Source organism: Chinchilla lanigera, unplaced genomic scaffold, assembly GCF_000276665.1.
Source record: "Chinchilla lanigera isolate Chin_1 unplaced genomic scaffold, ChiLan1.0 scaffold00022, whole genome shotgun sequence".
NCBI classification, from domain to species: Eukaryota; Metazoa; Chordata; class Mammalia; order Rodentia; family Chinchillidae; genus Chinchilla; species Chinchilla lanigera.
Genome location: NW_004955423.1, coordinates 20,011,208 through 20,024,112, shown reverse-complemented (window position 1 = coordinate 20,024,112; position 12,905 = coordinate 20,011,208). Strand labels below are relative to the sequence as shown.

The following is a 12,905-nucleotide window of genomic DNA, read 5'->3' as shown; positions in this document are numbered from 1 at the left end:
TAACTTTAGGTTACTGAGGCCTTTCCAGTGAGATTCACATGTTCAGTTATCTTAGGATTAACATAAACATGATTAAAGTGGGAACTTGGAATACTATCACAAGCAACTTCTGCTTGTTTTTCTAAGCACTACAAAATACACAAAGCTCCAAAAATACTGTGGCATTCAAAAAATTGAGTACAGACTTTGGAGACATAGGACTAGGATTAAATCCTGGTTGTGAACTTATTTTCTGTACTAAAGTTCAGAAAGGTACTCAGTTTAAATGAGACTTTTTCCCCATTTAGAATTTAGAAAAATTAGAGGTCGCTGCAAAGATATACTAAAGTAACTAGTATATAATACTAGATATGTATCATGTTTAATAGCTGTTTAGTGTTTGTGTGTGTGTGTGTTTGTGTGTGTGTTATCCATAACTTGGAATCATTAGGGCTGCAATCATTGTTGGATGACATTTTCTTCCCCTCAGGAAATCTATAGTTTGAGGAAATGACTATTTTCCTAGTAAATTTTGATGTTGGTCATTTAATTTATGATGTAAAATATTTAGTATCCTTTCAAACAATTTCATATTTTTCCCAAATACATAATATACTTTCTTGACATTTTATCACTTTAGACACAAAAAAATAGCTAAAACGAGTTTAGTGTTTAATAACTGAATAAGCAGCAGATGTTAAGTCAATGGATAAGGCATTGGACTCGCATGCAAAGAACTCTATTTGAATTCTGACATACTCACTTCCTACCTGTTCCAACCTAAGGAGAGCTACCTAACCTTTACAAGCAGCCTTGTCATAAAACTGGAAGAATACCTTATTGTATATTACTGTGAAATTACATCAGATATAATAGATACTTGAGGAGCATTAGATGAATCTGAATCATGATGTTGATGACTCTATCATTATAAACATAAAACATTCTGCTATGCATTTTGCAAATATGCAGAAATAGAGCAAACATTCATGCATAATTTCTGAGCTTGGACTCAGCATACTACAGCTAAAATGGCAACACAGAGAAAATTCCTGCCTATAAATACTGCCTCTGAACAGTACTGCCGTCAGCACAACATAGAAATGACCTGAGGAACTATAGGAAACACCTAATTCTGGATAATTACTTGCTAACCCACAGAATCCAGAGTTTCCTATTGTTTTATTTATTTTTTTTAATTCTAGCCTTCTTATCCACTATTCCAACATTGTCACCAGTTACTCCCCCCTTCCATTCTAAACTTCACAAAGGCTGATCTTCACCTTCTGACTTTTTCCCTGCTATGACATTATACTTCCTGATCTTGTTTATTTTGTCCTGTTGTGCTTTTTGCTTTTCCTTCATGTACTCGATTCTTCCTGGGATCACCCAATTGCACATCTCCAGTACACGCAGTAAGTGAGTCAAATCACGATCAGTCTGATGAGCCTAAAGTCTGTGATTCCACTGCATTAACACGCAGTGGTTTTGGATTCTTAACAGCTCTTTGGTGTTTCCACTTCTAGATTGGGAGGCATTTCTTTCGTTCTTTGGGCTGAACAACAAACACAACTAGGTTTATCAAATGTAATTATTCAAATACAATACATAGGTACAATGAATATTGTACAGATGGTCAAAAAACTCATAGGGACTTAAATGGGTAAATACTGTATATGCACATTGATAAGTAGTGTCAGTAAATTACAGATTGAGATTAGAAGAAAAGAAGCACAAAATCAATGCCCGGTATTAATTTAGTGCTCATTATGCTTCCTATACTATGATGATATTCTGTGCAATATCTCATATAACCCATGAAGCTCTTCATGGCAGAAAAAACATTCGTTCAAGGCTAGTCACATAATATGTAGAGAAGCATCAACCCAAACTCTGCTCATGCACATTCTGGACACCTCAAAGTATGACCAAAAATATCCAAACTAAAATGTCACAATAAAAAAAATACTATGAATAAGCAAAAGTAACTTCTATACTATTGAAACATTATATGTATCATTTCATATCAATGATTTTTAAAAATGAATCAACAAAATATGGTGAAGTCTCTGAATATTCATGTCAAATTTCCTTTGGTTAGCATATTCCAATAAAAAGTTGTTATTGAAATAAATACAAGCCAATGTATACAGATACTACCTTCTAAAATAAACAAAAATGAAACCTTACACTAGAGTGAAAAAATATGATTCTAGAATTTCAATTTGTACATCACCTCAACATGATAAACATTTAGGCTTAGGAAAATTCCCACTATTCAAATAACAATATTGAAGGTAATATACTTCCTCTTACTGTAGACCTACCCAGTAAATTTTCTGAGCTTAATTTAGTGTCATTCTATTGGATCTCAATCTTTCACTCACTTGTATAAAAGTAAAACAGGATCAGATATTTTCTCCCTCCATTATTTTCTCCTCTTTCTACTTACAGTTTCCACACTATGTTCAAGGTATGAGCTTTAATAATGTGCCAACCACTATGAAAAGTAGCTGACTTGCCATTTTCTATTGAACTGACCAATTATTCAAGATATTATTATTGTGGCTTATGTCTAGATGTCCCCCCAAAGCCTCATGTGGTCTTAGGTGGGGCCTTTCAGAGGTGGTTGGATCTAAGGTATGTAATACTGGGATTAAGTGTGTGATGCTTGGATTAAGTGTGTGTCATTACTCAATAAGTCCATAGATTGTTTTAGCACAGTTCTGCATGTGGATAATTAAAAGGCCCACCCTGAGCGTGGGTGGCACCACTCAAAAGGCAAGTAACATAGGTGGATACAAAGGGAAAGAAGGAGGACAAGGCAGCTGCTGCTTCTTTACTACTTTGCTGCTTTGCTGCTTTCTGCCCACCATGAACTGTTTTTCCTCTGTTGTGCCTCTCTATCATGTCACCTTGCATTGGAGTCAACCATGAGCTGAAACTTCTACAAACTGTGAGATGAGTAATCCTTTTCTCTTTTAACTTTTGTGGAAGGTATTTTGTCTCAGCAATATGAAAAAGTAACTAAGATAATTATTTTGAAAAGGGGTTGCATACAAATTGAATATATTTATGTTTGCCTATAAGAAACATTTTCTCTAAAAGATTAGGAAAACTTTTATGATCCCTTTGATGTATTGTAGTATTTTTATACAATAGAATATGATGTAGTTGGAATGAATATGCACCATCTTCTAATTATGACATTTATATTTGCAATATATATTAAATTGATTTAATGTATGTAAATTTACTTAGATATACTGGGGGGTATATTAAGATATATTAGGGATATGCTTGAGAGGAAAGGGGCTTCTGAAGACACTAGAACACACATTTCCCAAGATCCTTTAAGTGATCCAGAACCTCAAAATACTGTTTGACAGCAGCTGTAACTAAAAGAGAAAGAAAAAAGAAAAGAAAGAAAAGAAAAGAAAAGAAGGGGAAAAAGAAAGAAAGAAAGAAAGAAAGAAAGAAAGAAAGAAAGAAAGAAAGAAAGAAAGAAAGAAAGAAGGAAAAGAAAGAAAATATTCACCATGCAGCAGGAGCAAGGGCACAGGACCTGGGTCCAAATAATTTTGTGAATTCAATAAAGAAGAGTTAAGTTCTGGACTGAAAGGGTTAGAAATATATTCCTTAAATTAAGCAATTCACTGGCTATTTGGAAAGTACAATGAACTGGCCCCTAGTCAAAAAAGCAACAATAAATGTGGTCAACATTGCCAAATTCTCCCTTTCTTCTACTCTGGTTTCTTTACAGAAATGATTAAGAGACTAATATCCATGCCAGCTGGATGCTAAAGAGGATCGAAGGTCCTCTGTCAGGATTCAGAACTTGGTAGGGCACAGGAACCTCTATGCTAATAGATGATCTCCTCAACAGTATAAATCAATGCCTATGACCACATTAAAATTCAATCAGCTAGTATCAATAACCTGCGGTTTATAAAGTTCTGTTGGCCTACATCTAGGCAGTGGTTGGAATGATACAAAATTCTGTTCTGCTTTGGTTTATGTAGCTGGTTTTCCCAACTTAGATTTATTCATCTGTAGCACTAGAAAACTCTCTCTACCTGTTATCTTTATGGATTTCAATAATTGAAGTCTTAGGAGAAATGAAGAGCAGTTTCCATAGTTTGAGGTAAAAAACAGAAAAATTATTAGAGGGTCACAATAGACATTTTACTAACTTGAGCTACTGTTGTTTAATGCTGCTTATAACTGAAAGAAGCAAAAGTCTGTTTAGATAACTTGAAACCTTGGTTCTTTATAAAACCATAACACTTCAAAAAACTTACAGCTAGACCATTGCACTTTAAATATTTTTCTGCTAAAATCTGCAATAAGAAATATATTTCAGGGCTGGAGATGTAGCTCAGCAGTAGAGCATTTTCCTAACATGTGCAAGGCCCTGGTTCAACCCCTGTACCCAGTACTGTTAAAAAAAAAAAAGACAGAGAAATGATAGATAGATAGATAGATAGATAGATAGATAGATAGATAATATTGACAGCACATACACAATACAGGCAATAAATATTTAAAAACAATATTTGTCTTTATTATAAAATACCTTATATTTGCAAGGTAATACATTTTATTTTTAAAATATACAAAGTACCCTATATATTTTACTCAAGACTGTCATGTAGATTGTTTCGGGCAGTTTAAAGAGACTGGACGTTGCCATTGTATACGCCTTAATCAAATAAGACTTTTCCAGGAATTACTTAACACAGAGATTGTAGGGTAGAGATTCATTAAAAAACATTCAATATCTATAACGTGAAGGTACAAAACAGTATTAAAGATATTACAGTGACTAAAATGTGAAAGAAGCTAAAGGACTGCTTATATTCCTTCACTAATATTTCAGAATTACTAGGTGAGGCTTTATATATGTCAGGTGCCCTGCTAAGGCCCAGTGAATACATAAACAAGAGTCATGGCATTTTAAAATCCAAAGATTTTCCAATCAAAATACAGTACTCAAGAACAGAAAGTACAACACGGCAAAACATCAAAAAGTATTACTTAATTTTTTAAGATCTTCCAAGTCATAATAATGGCACAGTGGTGTAACTCAAATCTCATTAAGTAACAATTATGCCTATGTAGAACATTCTTAGCTTTACTCTCTGATAGTATGGGAAGTTCTTATTTGACCAGTTAATACGAAACATGTAAAACATCTTAAAAACAGAATTTGACCCAATTTACAGTTTCCTTTGGCAAAGTAAGAAAGTAAGCAATATGGTACTCCTAAGGAAAAGAATGGAGCAATAGTTCTGATCTTTTCGGATATATGTAAAGTGTAAAAAAATGATCTTTAGTAGATTAGTAAAGCTTTGAGAAAAATAGGATGGCAGAGATTCAGAAATTTAATCTTGCTCTTAATTTAGAAATCCTCTTGAGTACATCCCCAAAATAAGTCCATTTCATCCCTGATGATATGAAATTAACATTTTTCCAGCAAAGTTATGAGGAAATGTACTACTAATAGGTTGGATGGTGACTTCTTGTTTACACTGGAGGCAGATACTAACATGAATATTTCAGAAAATGTTTTGTAGAAGTGAAGTGGAAGGTCCCTGTCCCAGAATTTTCTAATCTCTACTTAGAGAGACAAGTAATAGACACAATAATACTCACTTTTGAAGTTTCACAGAAGTTTGTGAAGGTCTTCTAAATATAAGATATGTGATATCTATAATGTTTCAATTTGATCAATTTTGAAGCAAGATATGACAGAAGAATGGTGTGATATATAATTCAAAAGATTCCATTGCTTTTTGAATGGAATTCCTACAAAAGTCAAATACTTGAACCATGAGCATTGTTATGGTCACATAGTTCATAAGGAACCAGAAGCTTCGATTAGCTCCTCAGGTATTAAGCTACATACAAGAAATACCTCTAATTCCTATTGATTTCCACAGACAACACTGTAGGTGTCATCTTAGCATTTTGATCCCATATCTAGAAGTAGGGTTTAGTCCTAGTTCTCTTTGCTTCAGTTAAAAAAAAAAAAAAGCCGGGCATGGTGGCGCACTCCTGTAATCCCAACACTCCATAGGCTGAGGCAGGAGGATCATTGTGAGTTCGAGACCAGCCTGGGCTACAAAGTGAGCTCAAGGGCAGCCTGAACTGCATAGTGAGACTCTGTCCCAAAAAGACAAAAAAAAAAAAAAAAAAATTAAAAAGACTATTTAAAAAAAATACAGTATTACCAATCCTTGTCAATTATGTTCATCAACTACTTTATTTTCCACTCAGAAAAATTAAATAATTTTCTCTTAAATTTGTTTATTCAGTTGTCCATGGATTCAGTGTTTATACATTTGCTTTATTATTCTCATCACAACATGGGTATTAAAAAAGCAACAATACGTCTCTCTCTCTCTTCTTCATTGTATCACTCACCTGTTGCTATATCTGTGCATGGCTCTTTAAGTATTTATTACATCCAGTGCTAGCAAGAAAAAATTATATTACCATGGTGCAATAGTCATTCAGTCAAATGTAATTAAAGCCACTATTATTTTTCACTGTATATCAATCAGGGCTCTGCACGTAACACTTAAAACATTCTGGATATTCAACACAGAGGTGATTTAATGCAAAGAATTTAGCATAAAAGCCATGGAATTGCTGAAAACACCATCAGGCTGGTGAGATGATCCAGGGCTTAGTAACAGGAGGAAGCCACTGTTGGTCCTAGATTGGCAGAATCAAGGAGCTGGTGTTCATGTTGGATCTGCCACAGAAATGTTCCAGGGAGAGGTAAAACTACTATTGGTCACTGCCTAAAAAGAGAGGAAGGGAAGACAAATATCCCGGATTTGCACTGTGCCTTGATCTTCCCTCTCTCAAAACTGTCTTCCACTAGCCAATAACTGTGTGAGGACTGCTGCCACAGAAGCCTGGGGGGATTGGTCACTCCATGTCCACCTGTGGTAACATCTAACAGCACGATGACAGACAGGCCTGTCAACCAAGACACAACTGGCCGACAAAGACCAGGCTGTGCCCATTTGTCTCAGTTACTTACAGATCAAGTATTACACAATTAATTTATTCTATGGAGTAATCTAATTGGAAAACCAACTAATTTAAAGTACGTGGTTCACTACCATGCTTGGGTACAAGGATTTATACAAACAAATGGACTTTTCAATTATTCAGAACTAAAAAGATTGGGCAAAATTAAATGTGTCTAGAAAACTGAAAAATAATATGTTGTCCTTTAATTAATAATGGTTTTATATTAATGTAGCAAGTAATATATAATTCTAATAGAATAGTTTTCAAAATCACTCCAGGTAATATTGTCTTGCTTTATTCCATATTCTAGAACTTATTTCTCCAAACTGACTCTTTACGACAATCTATTATCTCTTTCTTTGTAAAGAAGGACACAATCTGAGAATTTTACCCATATAGGTTGAATGACACTAGTAAATGTAAACTTGTTTAGGCAACGCTGTATGTTCTAATTTGAAAATGCTTGTAGATTTGCACAGTTTATTTGGAATACAAAATGTATTGGTATGTAAGAATAGCTCAATAAATAATGGGAGACTTTCCAATGGTATTATTGAAGTGCAGCATAATTGATTTTTACTGCTATTGGTAATTCTGTATTCTGATATAAATAATTTCATTCATTAAAACCAATAGCGTGCATTTCAAACCAACATTAATTATTGTAGTCTAACAAAAGGGCACAATATGTGCAACAAATAGGCAGAGAAGGAATAAGTGCTTGTCATACCCATCTATAAAACTAAGTATCTGTCATACACATGTATAAAACTACTTAGAAAACTTCTGAGGCTTCCAAGGGAACAGTCTTTGATCTAGATGTACTCTATGAGGTAGGCAAAAGCCCTGCTCCTTACAACAACATCATAGCAAGTTATCACATCAGGGTCTGGGGATTTAGCTCAGCAGCAAAAGCGCCTGACTGGCAAGCGCAAGGTCGTGAGTTCGGTTCCCGGTACCGGAGAAAAACCAAAAAAAAAAAAAAAAAAAAGTAACCAAGTTATCACATCACGTCCATTCAAATTTTTTTGCATTAAAATTGCAGAATTGGGTTCAATTTTGGTAAAGTAAAAGATGATATCACATGTAAGAACAGAATCTCTCTTCCCTCCTTTGATTAAAGCATGACAAGCAGATAATAGGACATTTTGAATTCATATCAGGTAGGTGGCTAAAACTACAAAATTCACACAGAAGGACTGAATGAGAAACAGATTGAAAAAATCAGCTTAAAAAATGACATGTTTAAAAAATACACAGGTGCAGGGAGAATGTAAATGAGAATGGTCAATGAGTTGTTTCCCAACAATGTTGAATAGCTTTGACCTGTTTACACACTCTTTGTTCATGTAGTAGGAATAACACTACAGTACGATTGTAGTAGGAATGAGTGACATTAAAGGAGTCACAAAAACACATTTGAAGAAGTCATCTGAAATTTACATTGTTGCAGAATAGTGTTTGACTTGATTCTCCAAGTCTACAAGCATTGGGTCTTAAAGTGACCAATGTGTCACAGCATCCCTTCCTCTGCTGTCACCTGGTGACACACTTACCCAGGCCTTCTAGATATCATAAAAAGCAACATGAAGGCAAGAGAAAAGGTCATGTTTTCACTCCCAGATTAATGTAGTTTATTAGGAAAAAGTACCATATGTACTAATGGTAGTAGCAATCAACTATATTTAGTACATTGGTGCAAAAGTTTGTGTTTATAGAAAATTATCCTGTACTTTTTAGACATTCATGTACTTATTTAAATGGAAAATTTAGTTAAGGGAAATATTAAAAGTTACTATACTGAGTGGATGCATCATTAAATAGTTTATCAACAAGATCCAAATATTTCAAGTTTATCCTTTGAGAAATAGCAGTAAATTATACTGATTACTGGCCTTAAAAACCAAAGCTAAAATGATAAAGATGTTAAAATTATTAATTGGGATGTTTTTAAATATAAGTTAACAAGTACTATTTGCAAAATGATAGTTTGTAGATAACAGAATTGTTTTCTCTTTGGGATCTAGCTCCACTTGAGGAAAACTTTTGTTGTGCTTTGTTTCCAATTCTCTTCTTAAAATCAGATATTCTGGCATGCAAGAGATAGTAATGTGTCATCTGACCTTTAAACTTCTGTTTCATTAATGAAACCACAAGCAGCAGCAGAGTCACTGGCTGGCATGTTTGCACTGCTAGGCCTTTAGCACCTAAAGTTATTTGATGACTGTTATGCCTTTATTGGCTTTTCTTAGGCATTTTGAGGAATATGTTACAACAACAACAGAACAATAGAATATATTGTGTAGGGCTTGATAAATAGCATTTAATTTGGCTAAGTGTTCTCTGATGCACCTGGTTCATGTCTGTGTGTTGAAGAGAAGGTTGTGGAGGTTCCAGGATAGATTTCTGTTTTGTTTTCCATTAAAGTAGAAAATAACATCAGCTATGATTTTAACTATATAAGTAAAAAAATAAATACATGACTTTACTCTTGCTGAGAAATGTGTCAACTGGATTTTTACATTCTGTGAATCTCTAAGCCTTACCTGTATGAATCTAGGAACAAAGCAAACAGGAGGAGCAGAAGATGTCAAGAAAAATCACCGATACTACTAAACATTTTCAGTGGAGGGAGAATTTCTTGTAAAAATGATAAATTACATTTAAAGCTATGGGAAATTTAAAAGTTCAACAGTTGGGTAGTTCCTAAAGAATGATAAAATGAATAGAAGAAAGCCATTTGGAGTAAAAAGTAATGCAAATAAAATTTCTGTTTCATATATGACAAAAATGATTTTTATTAAAAATCTAGAGGGGCTGGGGATTTAGCTCAGCGGCAAAGTGCCTGCCTGGCAAGCACAAGGTCGTGAGTTCGGTTCCCGGTACCGGAGAAAAACAAAAAAAAAAAAACAAAACAAATAAAAATCTAGAAAAAAAAACCCATTGGTTAAAAGCATCATTGGGAAGAGAGAGAGATTCTATTCTCTTTTAGAAGTTTCAAAATTCAAAAGTCACTTAAATTAAGATCTTAAAGAACTCTGGATATGGCAAAGTAAAGGAGAATGAACAGTACCTAGAAAGTAAACAAGGGCTGCACCAAACCAACAACACCAAGACGATACTGGCTCCATAGATTTGGAAAATATCACTTTCCTAATGAAAGCAAAGATTGAATTATATGTATGTCTCCTGGAAACAGAAGGTGTGTGCCGCTATTTTAATTAGCCATAGAGTGTTTACTACAGTGTTCACTGGGTCGCAAAATGCCATGACATGTCATGAAAAGATCAGCAATCTACCAAATCCTTTCCATTGAAAATGATTCTGCTCACTTCACCTAAGTAATGCTCCAGTACAAACATTATATAGCAGATTCCGTGATATGGAAGGTAGTATTTTGTCATTAACACTGTTATCTAAACTTCTAACAGAAACTTTAATATAAAGAGTAAACATAGGTTTAATTTACATCTGCTATGGGACAAAATGCACATTGCTACTACCAACAATGAAAAGTTATTTTACTATGTTATCACAAAAACATGCTACTTTTGTATCACAAGTGTTTTCATAACAAAGGAAACATTGTTTAAAACCTACAGTATTACTGTGCATTTGAGATTGTAGTAGTGTTCAATGCCAATTTGGTCTCATAAGCATGTTTCCAAATGTACCACATTCACATGATGAAATTTAAAATATTGCATGATTCAAGCACAGACATAATCCAGGCTCTTTCACTTCAGGTATACCATGTACACTCACTTCCTGCAGTCTACACTTACAAGTCAACTACCACCCTGTGGAGAGAAAGCAGATCTTTCCGGAAGACTGGAGGTGTAAGGCAGGTGGGGGTGTCAGAGCAGAAGTAGGGGCAGCAAAAAATGAAGGCATAAGACTGTTAGGTTTGTTCAGAGCTGAGTACTGCTGATCATCAATTTGTATTTTCCTAGGAGAGGAAATGTTTCTAGAAGCTCACTGTGCAGTTGCTTAGGGGTAAAGCCAGGCTGGGAGGTTCTTTAATGAGCAAACATTTCTGTGTTCAAGCTTGGAGAAAGAAGGGAAAACAGGAGGAGGGTTGGAAAGAAGTAAAACAGAAAACAGGAAGGAAGGGAAGGAAGGAGGGAAGGAAGGAAGGAAGGAAGGAAGGAAGGAAGGAAGGAAGGAAGGAAGGAAGGAAGGAAGGAAGGGTTTGCAGGAACAACAGCGAGGGGAGGAGAAGCAGTGGAAGAGGGAGAGAGAGAGGGTGAGGGAGCCGGGAAGAGAGAGAGAGACAGACAGACAGACAGAGACAGAGACACACACAGAGAGAGAGGGAGGGAGAGAGAGAGGGAGAAAGAGAGCGGGAGGGAGGGAGGCTCGGTGTGTACACACGTGTGAGTGGCAGCGGCAGCGGCAGCGGCAGCGGCAGCGTGTGGAGCAGAGGAGTGCATGCCTTTTAAACTGACAGAATCTGAACGCGAAAGCGGTCCTCGGCGCATGGAAGGAAGTGCCTGTGTGTGCACGCGGGTGTGCGAGACGCCTGAGGGAGTGTGTTTATAAAAATGAGGCTCACGAGCGTGAGAGAACAGTGCGGAGGGGATCGGGAACACGCCTGTGGGTGTGACCCAGATGGGGCAGAGCGCGGGGACAGGGACGAGGCAGATGGGAGTCAGGGAGAGGAGGACGAGGCACAGAAAAGGGACATGCAGGAGGGTGAAGAACCGGGACAGGGAAACGTGAAGAAAGGCGCAAAGGGAGTCAAATAAGTGGATCGGGAATGAGAGCGGTGGGGATTAAAAGGAGGAGGAAATAAAAGAAAAAAAACAGTAAAAATAGCAAAGATGACATGCAATGGAGGGAAAAGAGCAGAGGGAGAGAGAAAAAGAAAACAGAGTAAGAAGAAGGGAGAGAGGAGGGAGGAAGCGCTGAAAGCAAAGAAATTGAGCAGAGTGTCCAGGCCAGAGGGAAAATAAACGGAGCAGTTGGCAAAAGTCGCTGTGCTCCGGTAGCACAGAGAGGCATCTGATAAACTTGTCAGACTCTCTCGGAGCAGCCCTGACGGTGAAGCACACGCCGTGGGCACCGAGTTTGCAAGGCGCACCTGCCCCTCCTGCCCGGCCCACGCTGCACTCTTCCCGGGCTCCGGAGCGCTGGGGTCCGGGGCGAATCGGCACCCCGCTGCCTGGACAGGGGTCTCTCGGTCGCGAGCACTGCCCGGCTCTAAGGAAGCCAGAGAGGGTGGTCAAGAGCGAGACAGACAGACACACAGAGACAGACGGACGCACGGAGACAAGCAGGACAGGCACGCCGTTCTTCCTACCTAAGCACCGCCGTGTCCCCTTTTCTGACCATCAGGTTGTCCACGGACGCCCAGGGGAAGTCCACGCTCTGTCCGGCCGGGAGGCACGAGGGCAGCAGGCAGCACAGGCTGAGCAGCACCGCCGCCAGCCACTGGTTCGAGCAACAAGCGCCCTGGACCAAGAGCATCATGTCCATCCTGCTCGGCGCTCTCCGCAGCTCTCGGCTCGGCGCCCCCGCCCCCCGGAGCGGGCGAGTCTTCCCGGGAGCAGGCGGCGCGCCACAGGGTTTTTTTTTTTTTTTTTTTTTGAGTGGGTGGGTGGGTTTCTTTTCTTTCTTTCTTCCCCCTCCTACTTGTTGGGTGTTGTTTCTCTCTTATTTTTCCCTCCTCCTCCTCCTCCTCCTCCTCCTCCTCCTGGCTTTCCCTCCCTCCCTCCCCTCCCACCCCTTGGCACCGCGCTGCACCTCCTCCGGCTGGCTGCGGGGCCGCGTCGCGAGTGTGCGCGTCTACGGCTCGGGCGGCTCGCACCCCATCTAGCGAGCGGGCGAGCAGGCGAGGAGCGCGCCGCCGGCGGCAGAGGGCGGAGCGCGGTGCGATC

The 12,905-nt window shown here is 38.0% G+C and overlaps 1 protein-coding gene across 1 annotated transcript in view; it reads right to left on the bottom strand.

Annotated features, from left to right (window-relative positions):
- Negr1 (neuronal growth regulator 1) overlaps nucleotides 1-12,625 on the bottom strand; it is an 805,199-nt gene extending 792,574 nt beyond the window's left edge. The window contains exon 1 of the mRNA XM_005385243.2: nucleotides 12,329-12,625. Within this exon, the coding sequence (XP_005385300.1) occupies nucleotides 12,329-12,504 (176 nt within the window). The 5' untranslated portion in view covers nucleotides 12,505-12,625. The remainder of the gene's footprint in view (nucleotides 1-12,328) is intronic.
- Between the last annotated feature and the right edge of the window lie 280 nt (nucleotides 12,626-12,905).